Source organism: Salmo trutta, chromosome 36 (assembly GCF_901001165.1).
Source record: "Salmo trutta chromosome 36, fSalTru1.1, whole genome shotgun sequence".
NCBI classification, from domain to species: domain Eukaryota; kingdom Metazoa; phylum Chordata; class Actinopteri; order Salmoniformes; family Salmonidae; genus Salmo; species Salmo trutta.
In genome coordinates this window covers 15,213,863-15,235,203 of record NC_042992.1, presented here as the reverse complement: position 1 = coordinate 15,235,203, position 21,341 = coordinate 15,213,863, and the positions used below count along the sequence as shown (strand labels likewise).

Sequence of the window (21,341 nt, the reverse complement as noted above, 5' to 3'; positions counted from 1 at the left end):
GTCTGGACATTCTCCTCTGACCTCTCATTAACAAGGTGTTTTTGCCCACAGAACTGCTGCTCACTGAATGTGTTTGTTTACCGCACCATTCTCTGTAAACTCTAGAGACAGTAGTGCGTAAAAATCCCAGGAAGGCAGCTGTTTCTGAGATGCTGGAATCTCCATGTGTGGCATCAACAATCATACCATGGTCAAAGTTGCTTAGATTACGCATCTTGCCCGTTCTAATGTTTGGTCGAACAGCAACTAAAGCTCTCAGCTCTATATACTGTATATATTGAGTTGCAGGCAGCCACATGATTCGCTGTTCGAATGTAACCTTCCTTGATGGGCTAAGTCAGGTCTGTAGAGCTGATGGCGTGACCTATGTCATTGTGTGGGATAATGTCAGGTTCCAACATGCTCAAATGGTGCAAGCATGGTTTCAAGCCCATCCACAATTTACCACCCTGTACTTACCCCCATACTCTCCTTTCCTAAAACCCCATTGAGGATTTTTTCTCCACATGGAGGTGGAAGGTATATGATAGGCGCCCTCACAAACAAGCCACCTTTCTCCAGGCCATGGAGGATGCAAGCAATGACATCACGGCAGACCAGTGTCAGGCCAAGATTCGCCATGCCCGAAGATTCTTCCCAAGATGTTTGTCCAACGAAAACATCCATTGTGATGTGGATGAGAACCTATGGCCAAATCCACAAGACAGGGTTGATGGAAATATAGAAGTACAGTAATCAATCCTTTGTTTTGCTTTTTACAGTAAGCCAGGTGAGGAACACTGCAGTTTCTTTTCTTGTAGCTAATTATTTTTGCTTTGATTCAAAGAAACCTATGTGATTTTATTGTATTTCATCAATACATTTCAGATTTTGTTCAATGATTCCACTGTGTCTGTAGTATTCTCTTACTAGTCCTTTTACAGTGATGCATTTATGTGTAGTACCATAATGAAACATATATCACATATTTTGTACTACAATATTTAATGATTGAACGAACAACTACACAGTGAAACTATCGGTATTGTCACACCCTGACCTGAAGAGAGGGTTTGTTTCTCTATGTGGTTAGGTCAGGGTGTGGGGTGGGCATTCTATATTTTGTATTTCTTTGTGTTGGGCCGAGTATGGTTCCTAACCAGAGGTAGCTGTCTATCGTTGTCTCTGATTAGGAACCATACTTAGGCAGCCTGTAATCCTTTGGGGTTTGTGGGTAGTTGCTTTCTGTTTTGTTGTAAGTACCTGTCATTTTTGTTATATTTGTAAAATGTTCATTTTTGGCATTAAACTACAAGATGAACATATTCCACGCTGCACCTTGGTCTACTCATTTTGACACCTGTGACAGAACTACCCACCACAAGAAGACCAAGCAGCGTGGGCAGGATGACTGGACCTGGGAGGAGATCCTGGATGGGGCAGGACCCTGGACAAGGCCTGGGGAGTATCGCCGTCCGCAATGGGAGATCGAGGCAGCGAAAGCGGAACGGCGATACTGGGAGGGACAGGCAAGAAAGCAACAACGGAAGCCTGAGAGGCAGCGGCAAACAAAAATTGTGGGGGGGGGGGGGGCACATGAGTAGATTGGCAAAGGCGGGTTTAAGACCTCAGCCAACTCCCCGTGCTTACCGTGGGGAGCAAGTGACCGAGCAAGCACCGTGTTATGCGGTGATACGCACTGTGTCACCAGTGCGTACTCACAGCCCGGTGCGCTCGGTGCAAGCTCCTCACCGTTGCAGTGCTAGAGTTGGCCGGCAGCCAGGGAGAAGTGCACCGGCTCAACGTATCTGGTCTCCAGTGTGTCTCTTCGGCCCAGGTTATCCTGCGCCTGCTCTACGCACGGTATCCCTCATTCACCAGCACAGCCCAGTTCGTCCTGTACCAGCGCTCCGCCCTTGCTGGGCTAAAGTCAACATCGAGCCAGGACGGGTTGTGCCAGCCCTAAGCGCCAGACCTCCGGTGCGCCTCCACGGCCCAGTGCGCACCCAGTCTCCTATGAGTCTCCCCAGTCTGGTGAGACCGGTTCCAGCTCCCCGTAGGAAGCCTCCAGTGATAATCCATGGCACGAAGCCTCCAGTGATGATCCATGGCCCGGAGCCTGTAGTGTTAATCCATGGCACGAAGCCTCCAGTGATGATCCATGGCCCAGAGCCTGTAGGGATGATCCATGGCATGAAGCCTCCAGTGATAATCCATGGCCCGGAGCCTCCAGTGATGATCCATGGCACAAAGCCTCCAGTGATGATCCATGGCGCGGAACCAGTAGTGATGATCCATGGCACGGAGCCTGCAGCGAAGGTCCCCAGTCCGGAACCTACAGAGACGCTCTCCAGTGCAGAGCCTCCAGCGACGCTCCTCAGCCCGGAGCCTCCAGCGACGCTCCTCAGCCCGGAGCCTCCAGCGACGCTCCTCAGCCCGGAGCCTCCAGCGACGCTCCTCAGCCCAGAGCCTCCAGTGACGCCCCTCAGCCCGGAGCCTCCAGCGACGCCCCTCAGCCCGGAGCCTCCAGCGATGTCCCTCAGCCTCCAGCAACTCCCCTCAGCCCGGAGCCTCCAGCGACGCCCCTCAGCCTCCAGCGACGCCTCTCAGTCCGGAGTCTTCAGCGACACCCCTCAGCCTCCAGCGACGCCCCTCAGTCCGGAGTCTTCAGCGACGCTCTCCAGCCCGGAGTCTTCAGCGGCGATCTGCAGCCCCGAGTCTTCGCTGTCGGTCTGCAGCCCCGAGTCTTTGGTGTCGGTCTGCAGCCCCCAGTCTTCGGCGACAGTCTGCAGCCCCGAGTCTTCGGCGACGGTCTGCAGCCCCGAGTCTTCGGCGGCGGCCTGCAGCCCAGAGTCTTCGGCGGCGGTCGGCAGTTCAGAGCCTCCTGCGCTGATCCACGGTCGGGTTCCTCCGGCGACACAGAAGCGGGGGGATCAGCGGGCGGTGTGGGGGCTACGCCCAGAACCAGAGCCGCCGCCAAGTATAGATGCCCACCCGGACCCTCCTCTATAGGTTCAGGTTTGCGGCCGGGAGTCCGCACCTTTGGGGGGGTACTGTCACGCCCTGACCTGGAGAGAGGGTTTGTTTCTCTATGTGGTTAGGCCAGGGTGTGGGGTGGGCATTCTATGTTTTGTATTTCTTTGTGTTGGGCAGAGTATGGTTCCTAACCAGAGGTAGCTGTCTATCGTTGTCTCTGATTAGGAACCATACTTAGGCAGCCTGTTTTCCTTTGGGGTTTGTGGGTAGTTGCTTTCTGTTTGTTGTAAGTACCTGACGGAACTGTCGGCTGTCATTTTTGTTATATTTATAAAATGTTCATTTTTGGCATTAAACTACAAGATGAACATATTCCACGCTGCACCTTGGTCTACTCATTTTGATGCCTGTGACAGGTATCTTGTGTGTGGGTGATCTAAATTAATGTTCCTATGGTATTTCATGATAAATTAGTTATTTGAACCAATGATTCTGCAAGTGCAAGGTTTATTTAAAGATATGAATGCACAATGCAATGATTTGAACATTGGACAGCCTGTGTTAGAAGTGATGACCATTTTGAGTTTTGTGTCTAGAGTATTGAAAAATGATCACAAGGTTCTGAAATTAGTGCCAAAGGGATTGTAAAAAACTGTAATCACAAAACCGGAGAGCAACATCTGTTCGGTGAAGTCCACAAAGTGTTTTGCATGTAACAAGCAGTTACATGACCAACAGCATGGTCAAGCAAGTTAACATTTCCAACATTTTGGGACTACTAAACAACTATTGATTTAGAACACCAGAGAGTTACTGCAAGTTGCAAAGAAAACAGGCGCTGCCTCCACTATTCCAGCACCATTTCAACTTCAACATTTCAACATCATCTAATCACCTATGCTTAAGTCTAATACAGTGACAACTAAAATATTCCAAAAACGATTTAGTCCAATCAACGTAAGCTAAATATCATGTGGCTGGCCATAGTTCTGATTTCTGTATGTGTATGTGTGCGTGCGTAAGTAGAAAAAACATGTTGACTCACCCTACTTGTAGAGAAATACCAATGCCATCCTCCTCTCATGTTGCCGAAACGGTCTATGACTAGTTTTTGTTGTCCTAGTTTTTGTTGCTCGCTAGCATAACTTCCTTTCATGGGCAATGATTAGCCAGCTAGTTAACATTAGCCTACTGCATATAGCTTCCATCCTCTCAGGCCAGAGGCATAATGTATGAATTCATGGTTGGATCAGAATCGCCGGAAAATTAAGTAAAACCAGTCCAAATCCATATCTCCGTCCATACCTAATTTAGGAAAGGTATAATTTTAGCTAGCTAGCCACCAGAGGACAACAACACAACACGATGCAGCAATTCAAGTTGTTTCAGTCAAATGACATTTGGCTTGATGTGATGTGATTGGTGTGAAGCCATATCCAAACTGGCTTCCCTTCACTTTCTTTTGGTGCGTCAGGACCATTCACAGTTGAGCTTACTCAGTTTAGCTCAATGCTGATTGGCTATTATCCTTTTATTTTTTTATCAAGGAAGTACAAATGCTCGCGGTCTTCCCTTGCATTCAATTATACGTGCGGCAACAATATCATCCTCTTTTTGGCCAGACAGCATCAGATAAATGAGACACAAGGGCACTGTTTTGCTCACTCAGATGCTTTCTCCGGTCAGATACATTCAGCCTCTTGTGAATTGAAGGAAAATTATGAAACACAGAGAAACGAAAGATACGTTTTTGTATGTTTTTTTTATTTTGTTATTGGTACATATTTGGGGGAGGCATCACTTCCCTTGGCATCCATGAGTACACGCCACTGAGATCAGCACTCCTACTCTGAGAAGCTTTATACATACGGCCCCAGATCTGTTTCACCATACTAACGACAGACCTGTGTGGTCACACTGCACTCCAATCTTCTACAACAAGTCAGTCTTGGTCATGAGTTGTGGTAGTCATTATGTCATGTCAAATCAGGCGTTGCTAAACATAGTTCAACAATAATGTGGCTGTTCACTTCAAAAAAGCCTCTAGGGATGTTTTCCTGTGTTTGAGGGACTGCCAACATGTTTTCCTGTGTTTGAGGGACTGCCAACATGTTTTCCTGTGTTTGGCCAACATGTTTTCCTGTGTTTGAGGGACTGCCAACATGTTTTCCTGCCTGTGTTTGTTATAGCACACACTAAAGCCCATTACCATACACTCATCATTAGTGGGTCAGGAGGCTGGAGGACAATAAAGCCACCATTTCCATAATGGTAGCGCTTTGCCATGGCAGCGAGGCTGAGGGTCTATATTAAAGCCCCATTTAGAGGCAGAGGTGGGAGACACCGGGTTAATCACCATGTATCTAAGTGGAGTGATGCACATCCTATAGGCTCTGGTCTGGTGATATATGTAGGAAATATGTATGGTAATATACTGTATATGTCTGATATATGTATGGTAATATACTGTATATTTCTGATATATGTATGGTAATATACTGTATATGTCTGATATATGTATGGTAATATACTGTATATGTCTGATATATGTATGGTAATATACTGTATATGTCTGATATATGTATGGTAATATACTGTGTATGTCTGATATATCTATGGTCACCAACCAAAACAAAAACCAAAAACTCCCTGATGCTTCCTTTAGTGGTGTCAGCACCTCGGTCCCGTGTGGCTCAGTTGGTAGAGCATGGTGTTTGCTCTAAAAAAAAATGTATGAAATGTATGCACTCACTACTGTAAGTCGCTCTGGATAAGAGCGTCTGCTAAATGACTAAAATGTATGGTAATATACTGTATATGTCTGATAATATACTGTGTATGTATGGTAATAGACTGTATATGTCTGATATATATATGGTAATATTCTGTATATGTCTGAATTACCTTTATCTATAGGAAAGTCAGTTAACAACAAATTCTTATTTTCAATGACGGCCTAGGAACAGTGGGTTAACTGCCTTGTTCAGGGGCAGAATGACAGATTTGTACCTTGTCAGCTCGGGGATTCGATCTTGCAACATTTCGGTTACTAGTCCAACGCTCTAACCACTAGGCTATGCTGCCGCCCAGCGTATGGTAATATACTGTATATGTCTGATATATGTATGTATCCCCGCCACCCAGCACATCATGATTAGATAGATAGATAGAAAATCAGAGAGGGATTTAGAATGGCATTTGGCGGTGTTGTGCTGTAGTATCACATTTCAGGTGAGACCCAGGTGCAGACAACGTCAAATTAACAACAGTTTATTAATCCAACAGGGGCAGACAAAAGACAGGTCAAGGCAGACTGGGGTCAGTAATCCAGATAGGTGGTGCAAAGGTACAGGACGGCAGGCAGGCTCGGGGTCAGGGTAGGCAGAGGTCAGTAATCCAGATAGGTGGGGCAAAGGTACAGGATGGCAGGCAGGGTCAGGGAAGGCAGAAAAGGTAAAAACCGGGAAACTAGAAAACAGGAACAATCGTGTGACAGGAACAGAGGGAAAACCGCTTGACGAAACAAAACGAACTGGCAACAGACAAACAGAGAACACAGGTATAAATACACAGGGGATAATGGGGAAGATGGGCGACACCTGGAGGGGCGTAGAGACAATCACAAAGACAGGTGAAACAGATCAGGGTGTGACAAGTAGGTTCTTGGTGTGTGTTTGTGTGTGTGTGTGTGTGTGTGTGTGTGTGTGTGTGTGTGTCAGACCTGGGATAGCTATAGTTTTAACTATGCTTTGTGTAAAGCAGGGGTTGGAACAAAAACATTTTCCAATCGTTTCGTTCTGAACAGAACCATTATGTTCTGCGTTCCGTTCCACTGTTCCGAGCAGCAAAATAAAGTTATGAACCGGTTCTAACAAAAAAAGTAACGGTTTAAATGGTTATTTTCTGTTCCTTTTTAAACCTCTGAAATCGAAATCACTTTCATTCCTGGTTCTATTTCTGTTCTTTGAAAATGTTTGTTATTTTCCGGTTTTCGGTTCTGTTCCCTGAACCAGTTCCAACCCCTGGTGGAAATGAACTATACTGAACACAAATATAAACGCAACATGCAGCAATTTTACCGATTTTACTGAGTTAAAGTTCATATAAGGAAATCAGTCAATTTAAATAAGTTAATTAGGCCCTAATCTATGGATTTCCCATGACTGGGAATACAGATATGCATCTCTTGGTCACAGATACCTTAAACAAAGGTAGGATCAGAAAACCACGGGGCATTCTGTTCACAACGTTGACATCAGCAAACCGCTCAGCCACATGACACCATACACGTAGGCTGTGGTTGTGAGGCCAGTTGGACGTACTGCCTAATTCTCTAAAATGACGTTGGAGGCGGCTTATGAGAAATTAACATTAAATTCTCTGGCAACAGCTCTGGTGGACCTTCCTGCAGTCAGCATGCCAATTGCATGCTCCTTCAAAACTTGAGACTGTAAGGATCGACACTGGAGACGAGAAGCAAGTACAGGGAGTGAACATTTACTGGAAAACGGACATCAAACCGAAACAAGAACATTGTCTGGACAAGGGGAACAAGGACAATAATGCTGACACAGGGCACCGACTGAGGAACAGACAGATATAGAAGGGCAATCAACAAAATAATGGAGTCCAGGTGAGTCCATTATTGCACAGCTGCGCGTAATGATGGTGACAGGTGTGCATAATGAAGGTCAGCCTGGCGCCCTCGAGTACCAGAGAGGGGGAACGGGAGCAGGCATGACAGCACCCCCCCTTTAGGTGCGCCACCCGGCTTCCCTCCTGGGTGAGCCTGACAGGCCTGCCGAGGCATGGGAGTTGGACAAGCTGGCTGAGGCGTAGAAGCCTGACGAGCCAGCAGAGGTGTGGGAGCCTGGCGAGCCGGCTGAGGCGTGAAAGCCTGATGATCCTGCTGAGGCGTGGGAGCCTGACGAGCCGGCTGAGGCGTGAGAGCCTGACGAGCCGGCTGAGGCGTGAAAGCCTGACGATCCCGCTGAGGCGTGGGAGCCTGACGATCCCGCTGAGGCGTGGGAGCCTGACGAGCCGGCTGAGGCGTGGGAGCCTGACGAGCCGGCTGAGGCGTGGGAGCCTGACGAGCCGGCTGAGGCGTGAAAGCCTGACGATCCCGCTGAGGCGTGGGAGCCTGACGATCCCGCTGAGGCGTGGGAGCCTGATGAACCGGCTGAGTTGTGGGAGCCTGATGGGCTGGCTGAAGCATGACGTGGGGTGGGCGTCTGCCGAGCCAACCGGGGCAAAAAGACCTCTCAAGCCAGCTAAGGTGTGGAAGCCCGACGAGCTAGCTGAGGCACCCCTGCTTCCATCGGCGACGGCACCCAGACCCGTCATCACCAACCAAAACAAAAAACAAAAACTCCCTGATGTTTCCTTTAGTGGTGTCAGCATTCTGTAAGGCTCGACCCTGGAGACCAGAAGCAAGTACAGGGAGTGAACATTTACTGGAAACAGACATCAAACCAAAACAAGAACAGCGTCTGGACAGAGGGAACAAAACGACATAAGGACAATAATGCTGACACGGGGAACCAAGGAACAGACAGATATAGAAGGGCAATCAACAAAATAATGGAGTCCAGGTGAGTCCAATGTTGCGCAGCTGCGCATAATGATGGTGACAGGTGTGCGTAATGAAGGGCAGCCGAGAGGGGGAGCGGGAGCAGGCGTGACAGACATCTGTGGCAATGTGTTGTATGACAAATCTGCACATTTTAGAGTGGCCTTTTATTGTCCTCAGCATGAGGTGCACATATGTAATGATCATGCTGTTTAATCAGCTTCTTGATATGCCAAACCTGTCAGGTGGCTGGATTATCTTGGTAAAGGAGAAATGCTCACAAACAGGGATGGAATATTTTTTTCTTTATGGAACATTTCTGGGATTTTTTATTTCAGCTCAAGAAACATGGGACCAACAGTTTACATATTGCGTTTATATTTTTGTTCAGGGTATTTTTCAAGGAGAACAAATAATGACATTGAACATGGGACTACAACTATTTTAATACAGATCCCCAAAAAGTAAAACTTTTAAAAACTATTTGAATCTTGCTATTGTAATAATCACAAAGTTACTACAACTTGATGTCAACTGACAATTGTATGCAGTCACTACTGTAAGTCGCTGTGGAGCGTCTGCTAAATGAGTAAGATTTAAATGTAAGTGTTACTGTATTACCTTATGTCACTCATTATTCAAATATATTTGTTAGTCATTTTGATGCTGCAAAAGGGGTCTACTCTGATGTTGAGGTGATTCCATGTCCCTCATTTAATTCTAGGCTATAAGATTCATGTCTAAGAGCCCTCTAAAACATGTGCTTATGATCATATATTTAGACTCATTTCACTAACTGTTGTAGTTTTTGGTTCTAATTCAAATATTTGGCAATATCAAAGAAAATAATTGCCTTTTAGTTTAAACTATAAACTATATTCGACTACCTCAAGTATTTATGTGTATCTATGCGTGATGATTTGATATACTACATTTTTATTTGGCCAAACGTCCATTACTGTTTGTCATTAATTGGCGGAGGGATTGTTGTCATTGAGAGGGTTGTATTGCATGTCTGTCTGTGTGCTGGGAACACCAGCCAAACCAAAAGCTCCACAGCTTTCTGATATTATCAGTCCTAAGCTGCGTTTAGGGTGAATAATGTGCCATGTGGTAGGAACTTAATGTAATATTTATGGAGCTATTGATATTAATGCTGTCATTTTATTGCAGAGCATAGATCATCTTACAGAATTCATAATTGTTTACCATGTCGGTTATGCATAATGAATGTTTTGCTAGTTTCAATTCGGTGTGAATTCCCCAGTGTGGAGTCCCCAGTGTAGGTTCTCAAGCACCGTTTTGACTGCCTGGGGTAGCTATGGATTCTGTAGGAATGTCAGATGTATTAGTAATGGTAATTCAATCATCACTATTATACTGTGTGCTGTCAGACTGTAAGACTCAATGGCACCCTATCCCCTATATAGTGCACTACTTTCGATGAGAGAGAGACCCCCCCCCCCTATAGCAGATATTTGTTGAGAGCAGCAGGAGAGAAATGTTCTGCTGTACCATAACAAAGCAAGCACCAGATGTTTCTAATAATGTTTCTGTGTGTGTATGTTTGTTTGCTCGCCATCTCTGTAAGCTCCAGCACCAGTGTCTCTGAGGTGTCAATCACCCAGTGTGATTCTGGCAGAAGGACCAGAGAGAGGGTGCCAGGATGGATCATTCGATCCTGGGTAGAGCAGGCCCTGGGTCTGCTTGGCTCTCCCTGCCTGGCTCTCAGCAACCAGATCTGAGGCTGCTGCAGGCTACAGCAGAGCCAAACTCCTCTTTATAAGCATGTCTGTCTGGATCACAGGCTGCCAGGCTGTAGGGAAGAGAAGCACATAGAGTAACCTGCTGTGGCTGTGTTCTAGACCACACATACTGCACAATCATCCCTCTTCCTTACTTACCCCCCTGTAACCCTAACTCTGACCCTCTCCTCATCCCCCATCCCTCAATCATCCCCCTTCCTCACCTCACCTCATCCCCCAGCTTTACCTACACCCCCCTAACCCTGACCCTCTCCTCAACCCTATCCCTCAATCATCCCTCTTCCTCACCTCACCCCCCAGCTTTACCCCCTAACCCTGACCCTCTCCTCATCCCCCATCCCTCAATCATCCCCCTTCCTCACCTCACCCCCCCAGCTTTACCTACACCCCCCTAACCCTGACCCTCTCCTCAACCCCCCATCCCTCAATCATCCCTCTTCCTCACCTCACCCCCCAGCTTTACCCCCTAACCCTGACCCTCTCCTCAACCCCCCACCCCTCAATCATCCCTCTTCCTCACCTCACCCCCCAGCTTTACCCCCTAACCCTGACCCTCTCCTCAACCCTATCCCTCAATCATCCCTCTTCCTCACCTCACCCCCCAGCTTTACCCCCTAACCCTGACCCTCTCCTCAACCCCCATCCCTCAATCATCCCTCTTCCTCACCTCACCCCCCAGCTTTACCCCCTAACCCTGACCCTCTCCTCAACCCCCCACCCCTCAATCATCCCTCTTCCTCACCTCACCCCCCAGCTTTACCCCCTAACCCTGACCCTCTCCTCAACCCTATCCCTCAATCATCCCTCTTCCTCACCTCACCCCCAGCTTTACCCCCTAACCTGACCCTCTCCTCAACCCCCCACCCCTCAATCATCCCTCTTCCTCACCTCACCCCCCCAGCTTTACCTACCCCCCAACCCTGACCCTCTCCTCATCCCCCATCCCTCAATCATCCCTCTTCCTCACCTCACCCCCCCAGCTTTACCTACACCCCCAACCCTGACCCTCTCCTCAACCTCCCATCCCTCAATCATCCCTCTTCCTCACCTCACCCCCCCAGCTTTACCAACCCCCCCAACCCTGACCCTCTCCTCAACCCCCCATCCCTCAATCATCCCTCTTCCTCACCTCACCCCCCAGCTTTACCCCCTAACCCTGACCCTCTCCTCAACCCCCCACCCCTCAATCATCCCTCTTCCTCACCTCACCCCCCAGCTTTACCCCCTAACCCTGACCCTCTCCTCAACCCTATCCCTCAATCATCCCTCTTCCTCACCTCACCCCCAGCTTTACCCCCTAACCTGACCCTCTCCTCAACCCCCCACCCCTCAATCATCCCTCTTCCTCACCTCACCCCCCCAGCTTTACCTACCCCCCAACCCTGACCCTCTCCTCATCCCCCATCCCTCAATCATCCCTCTTCCTCACCTCACCCCCCCAGCTTTACCTACACCCCCAACCCTGACCCTCTCCTCAACCTCCCATCCCTCAATCATCCCTCTTCCTCACCTCACCCCCCCAGCTTTACCAACCCCCCCAACCCTGACCCTCTCCTCAACCCCCATCCCTCAATCATCCCTCTTCCTCACCTCACCCCTCCAGCTTTACCTACACCCCCAACCCTGACCCTCTCCTCAACCCCCCATCCCTCAATCATCCCTGTCCTTCTCATTTTGACAGGACCCCTGTCATCCTGTACCCAGACCGGACAACCGGTCTCTCGCTCTCTCTCGCTAAGTCTGTTTCTCTCTCTCTTCTTTCCTCATAATAACACAACCACCTCTGATTAGTGGGAAAAACATCAGTTATGAACTTAACCATCCTCTCAGTGCTGTTGACTTTTGGAGGCATTATTGTGAAGCACAGAGACTCTGCCTTCCCCTTCCATCCTGAGAAAGAGAGCTGAATTTACAACCTTGGCTGAGAGAAAGATTACACTGGTGTATTTGTTGTCCTCACTGTAAAAAATATTAATCGTTTTCATTATCAGATGCAACATTGGAATGGCAGGCAGCGCTTCTTAAAATAGGAAGGGATAACTCAATGAAAGTTAGACCAAGTCAGAACAACGAAAGAGAAGATGAAAACAGTAAACGAGCTTTAGATACATAATACTGTGTGTTCCCAGTGACATGTACGACTAGTTATGGAATGTATTCTCATTTCTCATGTTGTGTGTGTGTGTCTGTGTGTGTGTCCTCAGACTGGTGAGTACGCCACGGATGAGGAGGAGGAGGCGGGGCCGGCCGCGGACGGTGGTGGGGATGAGGAGGGCGACGGGGAGAAGAGCATCGAGGTGTTCGATTTGCCAGAAACAGATGACATCATTTCCCCCTCAGAGTTGGACGCTACCAAACTCTACCAGACATTCAGAGAGGTCACTCGAACACCCCTTTCATTTGTCTATTGTATTTATTTTATTCTATTCTTCTGTCTATTTCATTAGTCTAAGTATTTGAGCACGCCAAAAAATACAGAAGTTCCAACAAAAACGTCTTATGTATTTTCCTCACACTAATATCACTAATACTGTGGCCTGGAACTTTGTACAACAACTCTTTCTCGTTCCTGATTGCAACAAAGCCAAAGAGTAACACATGACTGAAATGTAGAATTTGGCCGTTACTTTCTTCTAGAACCCATTTTCCTGTTTTAAAGGAGCCAACCTGCTAGTAATATTGACTGAAAAGCCTTACTAGCACTGCTGACAACAGAACAGTTTGTCCCTCACTCCACACTTGTGTGACACATTTAACAAATTGCCTGAGCTGCACTGCGGTGTTCTGGATATTGAGTGAGAAATCATGTAATCTCTACTGTCCCAAGACCTCTACTCTCTCTCACTGGGACTCTCTCTCTCTCTCTCTCTCCCCCTTTCTCTCTCCACCTTTCTCTCTCTCTCTCTTCACTTTCCTCAACTGCCTCTCTTTCTTCACTTCTCTCTTACTACTGTTGTTCCTATATCCCTTTCGCTTTCTGTCACTCACTCTCCACGTTTCTCTCTCTGCCTACTGACTCTCCCTCTATTTTGGATCGTTCTATCTCTCCCTCTATTTTGGACCTTTCTCTCTCTACTTTGTACCTTTCTCTCTCTCTCTCTCTCTCTATTTTGTACCTTTCTCTCTCTCCCTCTCTACTTTGTACCTTTCTCTCTCTCCCTCTCTACTTTGTACCTTTCTCTCTCTCCCTCTCTACTTTGGACCTTTCTCTCTCTCCCTCTCTACTTTGGACCTTTCTCTCTCTCCCTCTCTACTTTGGACCTTTCTCTCTCTCCCTCTCTACTTTGTACCTTTCTCTCTCTCCCTCTCTACTTTGGACCTTTCTCTCTCTCCCTCTCTACTTTGGACCTTTCTCTCTCTCCCTCTCTACTTTGTACCTTTCTCTCTCTCCCTCTACTTTGTACCTTTCTCTCTCTCCCTCTCTACTTTGGACCTTTCTCTCTCTCCCTCTCTACTTTGGACCTTTCTCTCTCTCCCTCTCTACTTTGTACCTTTCTCTTTCTCCCTCTCTACTTTGGACCTTTCTCTCTCTCCCTCTCTACTTTGGACCTTTCTCTCTCTCCCTCTCTACTTTGGACCTTTCTCTCTCACTCTCCTTCTTGGTTCTGTGAGTCTCTCCCTGTCAGTGGTAGAGTGCGCTGTCATGCATGGGCTGGGCTGTGTGGTTCTTCTCAGTGGTTGTGTGTGTGCACGAGGCTTGTCCAGCACAGAGGCTGCGCAGCCAAGTGTTTGATCATCAGATCGACCTCCTCCCTTTCTACTCCCTCAGCTGCAGATCAAGCACACTGTCACCGAGGCAGAGATACAGAAGCTCAAAAACAAGGTAAGAAATGTCCCCTGCTGTCATCTCTAAGATGAATGGTATAAAAGGCAAATGAAGTGCAATAAATGCATGAGAAATAGACATATGTTTGGAAAAAGGACGTCATGGGACAGTGCAGGGTATAATAGTTTCTATTTTAAGTTATTTCTGAATATTTAAGGCAATTGCATGTATATTTCAGCAGTTTAGCTTCACTGCACGGCAGAGTTGCCTCTTGCAGTTTCATGTCAAAGGTGTCTGGGCAGTGAGAGAGCCAGCGGTTAAGTGAGAGTGACATGCAAGCAGGCACAGGTTTCTAAAAGTTCCTGGTTTATCCTCACGAGGACAGCTTAGCTCAAACTGCAGGAAATGATTTAGAGATATTAACTGAATTCAATGACTGGATTTAGTGAAATTGAAAGATAAGCTTGTTGGTGTAATACTGAGCATGAGCTGCTCTGGTGGTCCTTGGGAGAGGGTTGCTTTAGAAGTTTGCCCTGAGGAGTAGAAGGATTTAATACAATAACAATGTTTAGGAGGTCACACCAAGAAACTATGCTCAACGAAGGGTTTGTCAGTACACGGTCTGTTGGTTTCTCTCTGTTGTGAAGGCTGGATAGTGAGCCTTAAGTCAAGTATATTACGGTGCTATGTTTTTTATGTTATGTGTTTAACCCATAGCACCATCTCTTTTTTAGGGTTGACTATCATACTGTACCTGAGTTTCCATGGCAAAAAGAAAAACACAAAGCAGACTAAAGTCTTTGTTCCTTTAAAACCTACTTTTGAAAAATATTGTGTGCTATAGCTTGAAAAATAAACAAACGTTTCTTCCAACATTAGGACTATTTCCAAAGAAATGTTGACATCTTCATGTTTTGTTTGCTTTGCTTACTTACTTCCTAGTATTGAAGTACTGGTATCATGACAACATGTAATACCATAGTGTGTCTAGTCAGTCAGCTGGCTTGTGCATTACAGTATTTGGAAATCTGTCAATACCGTATTTGTGTTCCACTGTTTGTTTTTAATGACGTACCTAGTGGTGGGTGTAGGCCGTGTTGGTGTGTGAGTGTAATACCATGCTTATCTGTGCTTGTCTATCCCAGCTTGCTGTGGTGGAGAGGGAGAAGGCACGCTGGGAGAAGGAGAAGAGCCAGCTGAAGGCCAGCATGGAGGAGAACAAGGAGAGGATGCTGAAGCTGGAGAGTTACTGGATCGAGGCTCAGACCCTGTGCCACACGGTCAACGAGCACCTGAAGGAGGCCCAGTGCCAGTACACCACCCTAGAGAAGAAGTACAACAAGGCCAAGAAACTCATCAAAGACTTCCAGCAGAAGTGAGTCAGAGTCTGGTGCTAAACTGATCTAAATTAGACAATATACTGGTTCAATATACTGTAACGTTCTTAGCCTTGGTAAGGCTGTTATGTTACAAACCCAGGTTCTATCCCCTATTCGGGAGTTACTCATCCCCAGATCTGTTGCTCTGGTCTAGTCAGTAACTAACCACACATTTCAAATGTGTTGCTCTGGTCTAGTCAGATCCTAGCCACACACTCCATACGTGTTGCTCTGGTCTAGTCAGTACCGAGCCACACACTCCAGACGTGTTGCTCTGGTCTAGTCAGTACCTAGCCACACACTCCAGACGTGTTGCTCTGGTCTAGTCAGTACCTAGCCACACACTCCAGACGTGTTGCTCTGGTCTAGTCAGTACCTAGCCACACACTCCAGACGTGTTGCTCTGGTCTAGTCAGTACCTAGCCACACACTCCAGACGTGTTGCTCTGGTCTAGTCAGATCCTAGCCACACACTCCAGACGTGTTGCTCTGGTCTAGTCAGTAACTAGCCACACACTCCAGACGTGTTGCTCTGGTCTAGTCAGTAACTAACCACACATTTCAAATCTGTTGCTCTGGTCTAGTCAGTAACTAGCCACTCAGATGTGTCCATGTCATCTGTTGCTATGAGTGTAAAACTGGTTGTTTATGACTGAAAACCTGAAAATGTATTACTACATTATTCAGACTACTTTGGTTCATATGGACATGTCAAACCTTATTATTGTAGCTTTGTTTTTTAATTCAAGTCCAAGTTTAGAGGCCATTTCAAATTGTTGCTTATTTTAGGTAATACACTCACTACATGTTATTCAAACCCTGTTATTTTCTTATAGTATGTTTATCAAACAATTTCACAAACAAATTCCACCCATTAGTCTGGAGGACATTTTAACCAAGTGGCACTCAGTTGAAGGATTGCTTTAGAGAGACAGAGCTGTGTTGACTTCCTTCCTGTGCAGCTCTCCTCCACACCGCAGCCGCTTTCTCAGCAGTGAGTTGATCTCTATGGTCATTCTCATCAGAACCGCTTTGCCCCTCTCCGCTCTGAATGCCTTTAATTGCCCTTGCCCTTGATGCAACATGTCTGTATTGAGTTTGTTATGGTTGTCTGTGCGTGTGCGAGGGAGCGTTGCGTCCTTCAGCCCTGCTGAAGAGAGAGGCAGGACTGTGTGTGACTGTCACTCTGACTTAAGTTCACTGAGCTCCTATTCTCCCTGGGATATTCTCCTTTTACCATCTCTACATGTTCACACACACACACACACGCATACACACACGCATACACGCATACACACACACACACACGCATACACACACGCATACACGCATACACACACACACACGCATACACACACACGCATACACACACACACGCATACACACACACACACGCATACACACACACACACACACACACACGCACACACACACGCATACACACACACACGCATACACACACACACGCATACACACACACACGCATACACACACACACACACACACACACACACACACACACACACACACACACACACACACTCCCATTCCCTTACCCCTGTACACTCCTGTTAAAGGAGACAACACAGAGATGAGCTCTACCCATCCCTTCTCATCCCTGTCCTCACCCCTCTGAGAGGAGCTGTCCCCAACCATCCAACCACCTAACACTCTGTCCCTGTCCTCACCCCTCTGAGAGGAGCTGTCCCCAACCACCTAACACTCTGTCCCTGTCCTCACCCCTCTGAGAGGAGCTGTCCCCAACCATCCAACCACCTAACACTCTGTCCCTGTCCTCACCCCTCTGAGAGGAGCTGTCCCCAACCATCCCCAACCACCTAACACTCTGTCCCTGTCCTCACCCCTCTGAGAGGAGCTGTCCCCAACCATCCAACCACCTAACACTCTGTCCCTGTCCTCACCCCTCTGAGAGGAGCTGTCCCCAACCATCCCCAACCACCTAACACTCTGTCCCTGTCCTCACCCCTCTGAGAGGAGCTGTCCCCAACCATCCAACCACCTAACACTCTGTCCCTGTCCTCACCCCTCTGAGAGGAGCTGTCCCCAACCACCTAACACTCTGTCCCTGTCCTCACCCCTCTGAGAGGAGCTGTCCCCAACCATCCAACCACCTAACACTCTGTCCCTGTCCTCACCCCTCTGAGAGGAGCTGTCCCCAACCACCTAACACTCTGTCCCTGTCCTCACCCCTCTGAGAGGAGCTGTCCCCAACCATCCAACCACCTAACACTCTGTCCCTGTCCTCACCCCTCTGAGAGGAGCTGTCCCCAACCACCTAACACTCTGTCCCTGTCCTCACCCCTCTGAGAGGAGCTGTCCCCAACCATCCAACCACCTAACACTCTGTCCCTTTCTAACCTCACACCTGTCAGAGGGCCACCAACATACCTTTCTAACCTCACCCCTGTCATCAGAGGGCCACCAACATACATTTCTAACCTCACCCCTGTCAGAGGGCCACCAACATACCTTTCTAACCTCACCCCTGTCATCAGAGGGCCACCAACATACCTTTCTAACCTCACCCCTGTCAGAGGGCCACCAACATACCTTTCTAACCTCACCCCTGTCATCAGAGGGCCACCAACATACCTTTCTAACCTCACCCCTGTCATCAGAGGGCCACCAACATACCTTTCTAACCTCACCCCTGTCATCAGAGGGCCACCAACATACCTTTCTAACCTCACCCCTGTTAGAGGGCCACCAACATACCTTTCTAACCTCACCCCTGTCATCAGAGGGCCACCAACATACCTTTCTAACCTCACCCCTGTTAGAGGGCCACCAACATACCTTTCTAACCTCACCCCTGTCAGAGGGCCACCAACATACCTTTCTAACCTCACCCCTGTCATCAGAGGGCCACCAACATACCTTTCTAACCTCACCCCTGTTAGAGGGCCACCAACATACCTTTCTAACCTCACCCCTGTCAGAGGGCCACCAACATACCTTTCTAACCTCACCCCTGTCAGAGGGCCACCAACATACCTTTCTAACCTCACCCCTGTCATCAGAGGGCCACCAACATAACCTTCTATCCCCCATCCCCTCTGTTTCTTCCAGGGAGGTGGAGTTTGTCCAGAAGGAGGATGCAGAGAGGAAGAGGCTGGAGGATACAGAGAAGTCCCACCTGGAGGAGATCCAGGGACTGCAAGTCAGGGTAACTATACTTTCTCTGTATAGTCCTTCTCCCATTTTCTCAATGCTGTTGATTATGCCCATTCCTTTTTAGGTGAGCATTCAGTACATACTTGCCACAGTATATGGCTTTGATGTACATGTATACGCTTACAATGCTGACTGTGTACAGTGCAAAGCTGTCTAAGTACAAGATAAATCCCTTATGTAATTACCTCAGTTCAACATTAGTACACTGCCTTGATTAGACATTTCCCCTGCTGGTACATGATGTTTCCAGTGGAGGGAGCCACTGTACAGCCACACTGCATGGGTCGCTAACCCTGACACTCATTTGAAACGGTTTCTTCGCAGATTGCAGCCCTGGAGTCTGAGTTGATGCAACTGATGAAACAAAATGGCATCCAGATGAACAACAACAACAACAGCGCCCAACAGCAGAGTCCTGGGATGGCCGACCCTGCCAGAGGTGAGTCTCAGGGAGATGGAGAGATCCAGGAATACAGTGGTCATATTCTAGTATAGCTCCCTAGGCAGTAATACCCACAATGTGGAAATAGAATACACATTACTGGTTATGTTCAGATGATTGACCCTGAATCTTCCATCCATTCTAATTTGACATTTTTTGTCATTTAGCAGACATTCTTATCCAGAGCAACTTACAGGAGCAATTAGGGTTAAGTACCTTGCTCAAGGGCACATTGACAGACTTGTCACCTAGTCGGCTTGGGGATTTAAACCAGCAACCTTTCAGTTACTGGCCCAATGCTCTGAACCGCTCGGCTACCTCCCACCCTCTCATCCCCCACTTCTCACTTCTCTTCCCTATGTGCCCTGGTCAAAAGTAGTGCACTATATATGGATAGGGTGCCATTTGGGATGAATCTACTCTGTAGATGATGCATTGTTTACAGCTTGTACTGTGAGAAAGATTCAGGACACTATTTCCATAACGCGCCAGTTTGTAGTCCTAAAAAATGGAAATGAGTTACCTCTGGTTCGTTCAGCTATCCCTATAGGGAAAATGAATGAGGAAAGAATAGGGTTTGGGATAAATGCTGAAAATAAGGTCAGAGGTTAGGAGATTTGAATTGTTTTGTTCTGTGAGATAATATCAGTCAGTTAACATGACCTTTAAAGAGTCATTAAGCCTGTGATTTTATGACCTTTTTATTATTACTCAAATTCTTCAAATTCACAAAGTGACATTAGCTGATGAAGGTTATCTCATAGAACAAAACATATAAGATCTCCTAAGCCTGTGTTTCCCACAGACCTTATTTTCGCCGTTTATCCAAAACGCCATTCATTTTCCTCATAGGCTTTGTCCAATGAACCATGGCGGAGTTAGTGCCAACAAAAAGACGACATTACTATTTCTCTCTATTGCCAATGTAACAAGGACAGCTTGTCCCCCCCATCACCGTATCCCTGTCTTAGCTGTACGTCTCTATCAGGGTATTTCAGTACAGGGAAATGTAGGCTGTAGAGAGAAATTAAACATCCTTAGGAGGGGTTGATGTGTCAGTGTCACTCAAACCCTGAGATACACCCTACATCTGTCCTATCAGCTCCTTTCCTATTTCCTATGCCCTCAAACTCTGTTATTGTCTTATTAGGGACATGGAGGGGCAAACAAGGACTGTGTCTCACTCCAAATGGCATCCGATTGGCTCTGGTCAAAAGTAGTACACTATGTAGGGATTCGGGAATAGGCTGTCATTTGGGAAGCGGCTTGTATTAATGCATGCTGTCATCACTAGCTCTAAGACTAACAGTACCCAAAGGCTTGAGATGTGTCTTGTATTAAAACTTGTTTTGCATGATGCTCCTCTTTTGCAAATCCCTCTTTTTCTTTTTTTCACCTACCATGCATTACCTCTGAATGCACTTTGAACTTTGACCTCGTACTCCAATGCCACTTAAGTAAACAAACAGTAAACCATTGCAAACTAAATCTGTCCTTCAGACGTAAACACATGGGGTGTCTCCTAAATAACACCCTACTTCATATTTAGTGCGCTATGTAGGAAATAGGATTCCATTTGGGATTCATACTATCACTGGGCTCCTCTGGCTTCTTCCAGTCCATTATAATGGATGCAGTGACCCTTGATCTGCCATCTCCGGGAGCCATAATAGACCTGATGAAGGGACAGTGGGCAGTCTCCGAATACTGATCCAGATCTGGAGAGACTGAATGAGGCAGTTGATTAAGCAATATCAGGGAGCGAGAGAGAGGGAGGGAGGTAGAGCGAGGCGGAGGCAGGGGGAGAGAGGCGGAGGGAGGGAGGTAGAGCGCGGCGGAGGCAGGGGGAGAGAGGCGGAGGGAGAGAGGGAGGGAGGTAGAGCGCGGCGGAGGCAGGGGGAGAGAGGCGGAGGGAGGGAGGTAGAGCGCGGCGGAGGCAGGGGGAGAGAGGCGGAGGGAGAGAGGGAGGGAGGTAGAGCGCGGCGGAGGCAGGGGGAGAGAGGCGGAGGGAGAGAGGGAGGGAGGTAGAGCGCGGCGGAGGCAGGGGGAGAGAGGCGGAGGGAGGGATAGAGAGACGGGGAGAGAGAGGGATGGAGGAGAGAGAGAGGGAGGGGTGGGAGGGAGGGAAGGAAAGGGAGGAGGGAGAGAAAGAGGGATGGAGGATGGAGGGAGGGACCCTTCTGTGATTAGGCCTGTTCTGTGATTAGTGGGGTGTGATTTGATTTGGATGTTTGTGTGTGCATTTACATACCATTCATACAGTCCTGTA

The 21,341-nt window shown here is 47.7% G+C and overlaps 1 protein-coding gene across 1 annotated transcript in view; it reads left to right on the top strand.

Moving 5' to 3' along the window:
* LOC115175421 (neurabin-1) overlaps positions 1–21,341 on the top strand; it is a 99,386-nt gene that overhangs the window by 60,865 nt on the left and 17,180 nt on the right. Inside the window, exons 7-12 of the mRNA XM_029734651.1 lie at positions 12,495–12,668; positions 14,060–14,113; positions 15,202–15,431; positions 18,526–18,622; positions 18,955–19,119; positions 20,691–20,761. Coding sequence (XP_029590511.1) covers positions 12,495–12,668; positions 14,060–14,113; positions 15,202–15,431; positions 18,526–18,622; positions 18,955–19,119; positions 20,691–20,761 — 791 coding nt within the window. The remainder of the gene's footprint in view (positions 1–12,494; positions 12,669–14,059; positions 14,114–15,201; positions 15,432–18,525; positions 18,623–18,954; positions 19,120–20,690; positions 20,762–21,341) is intronic.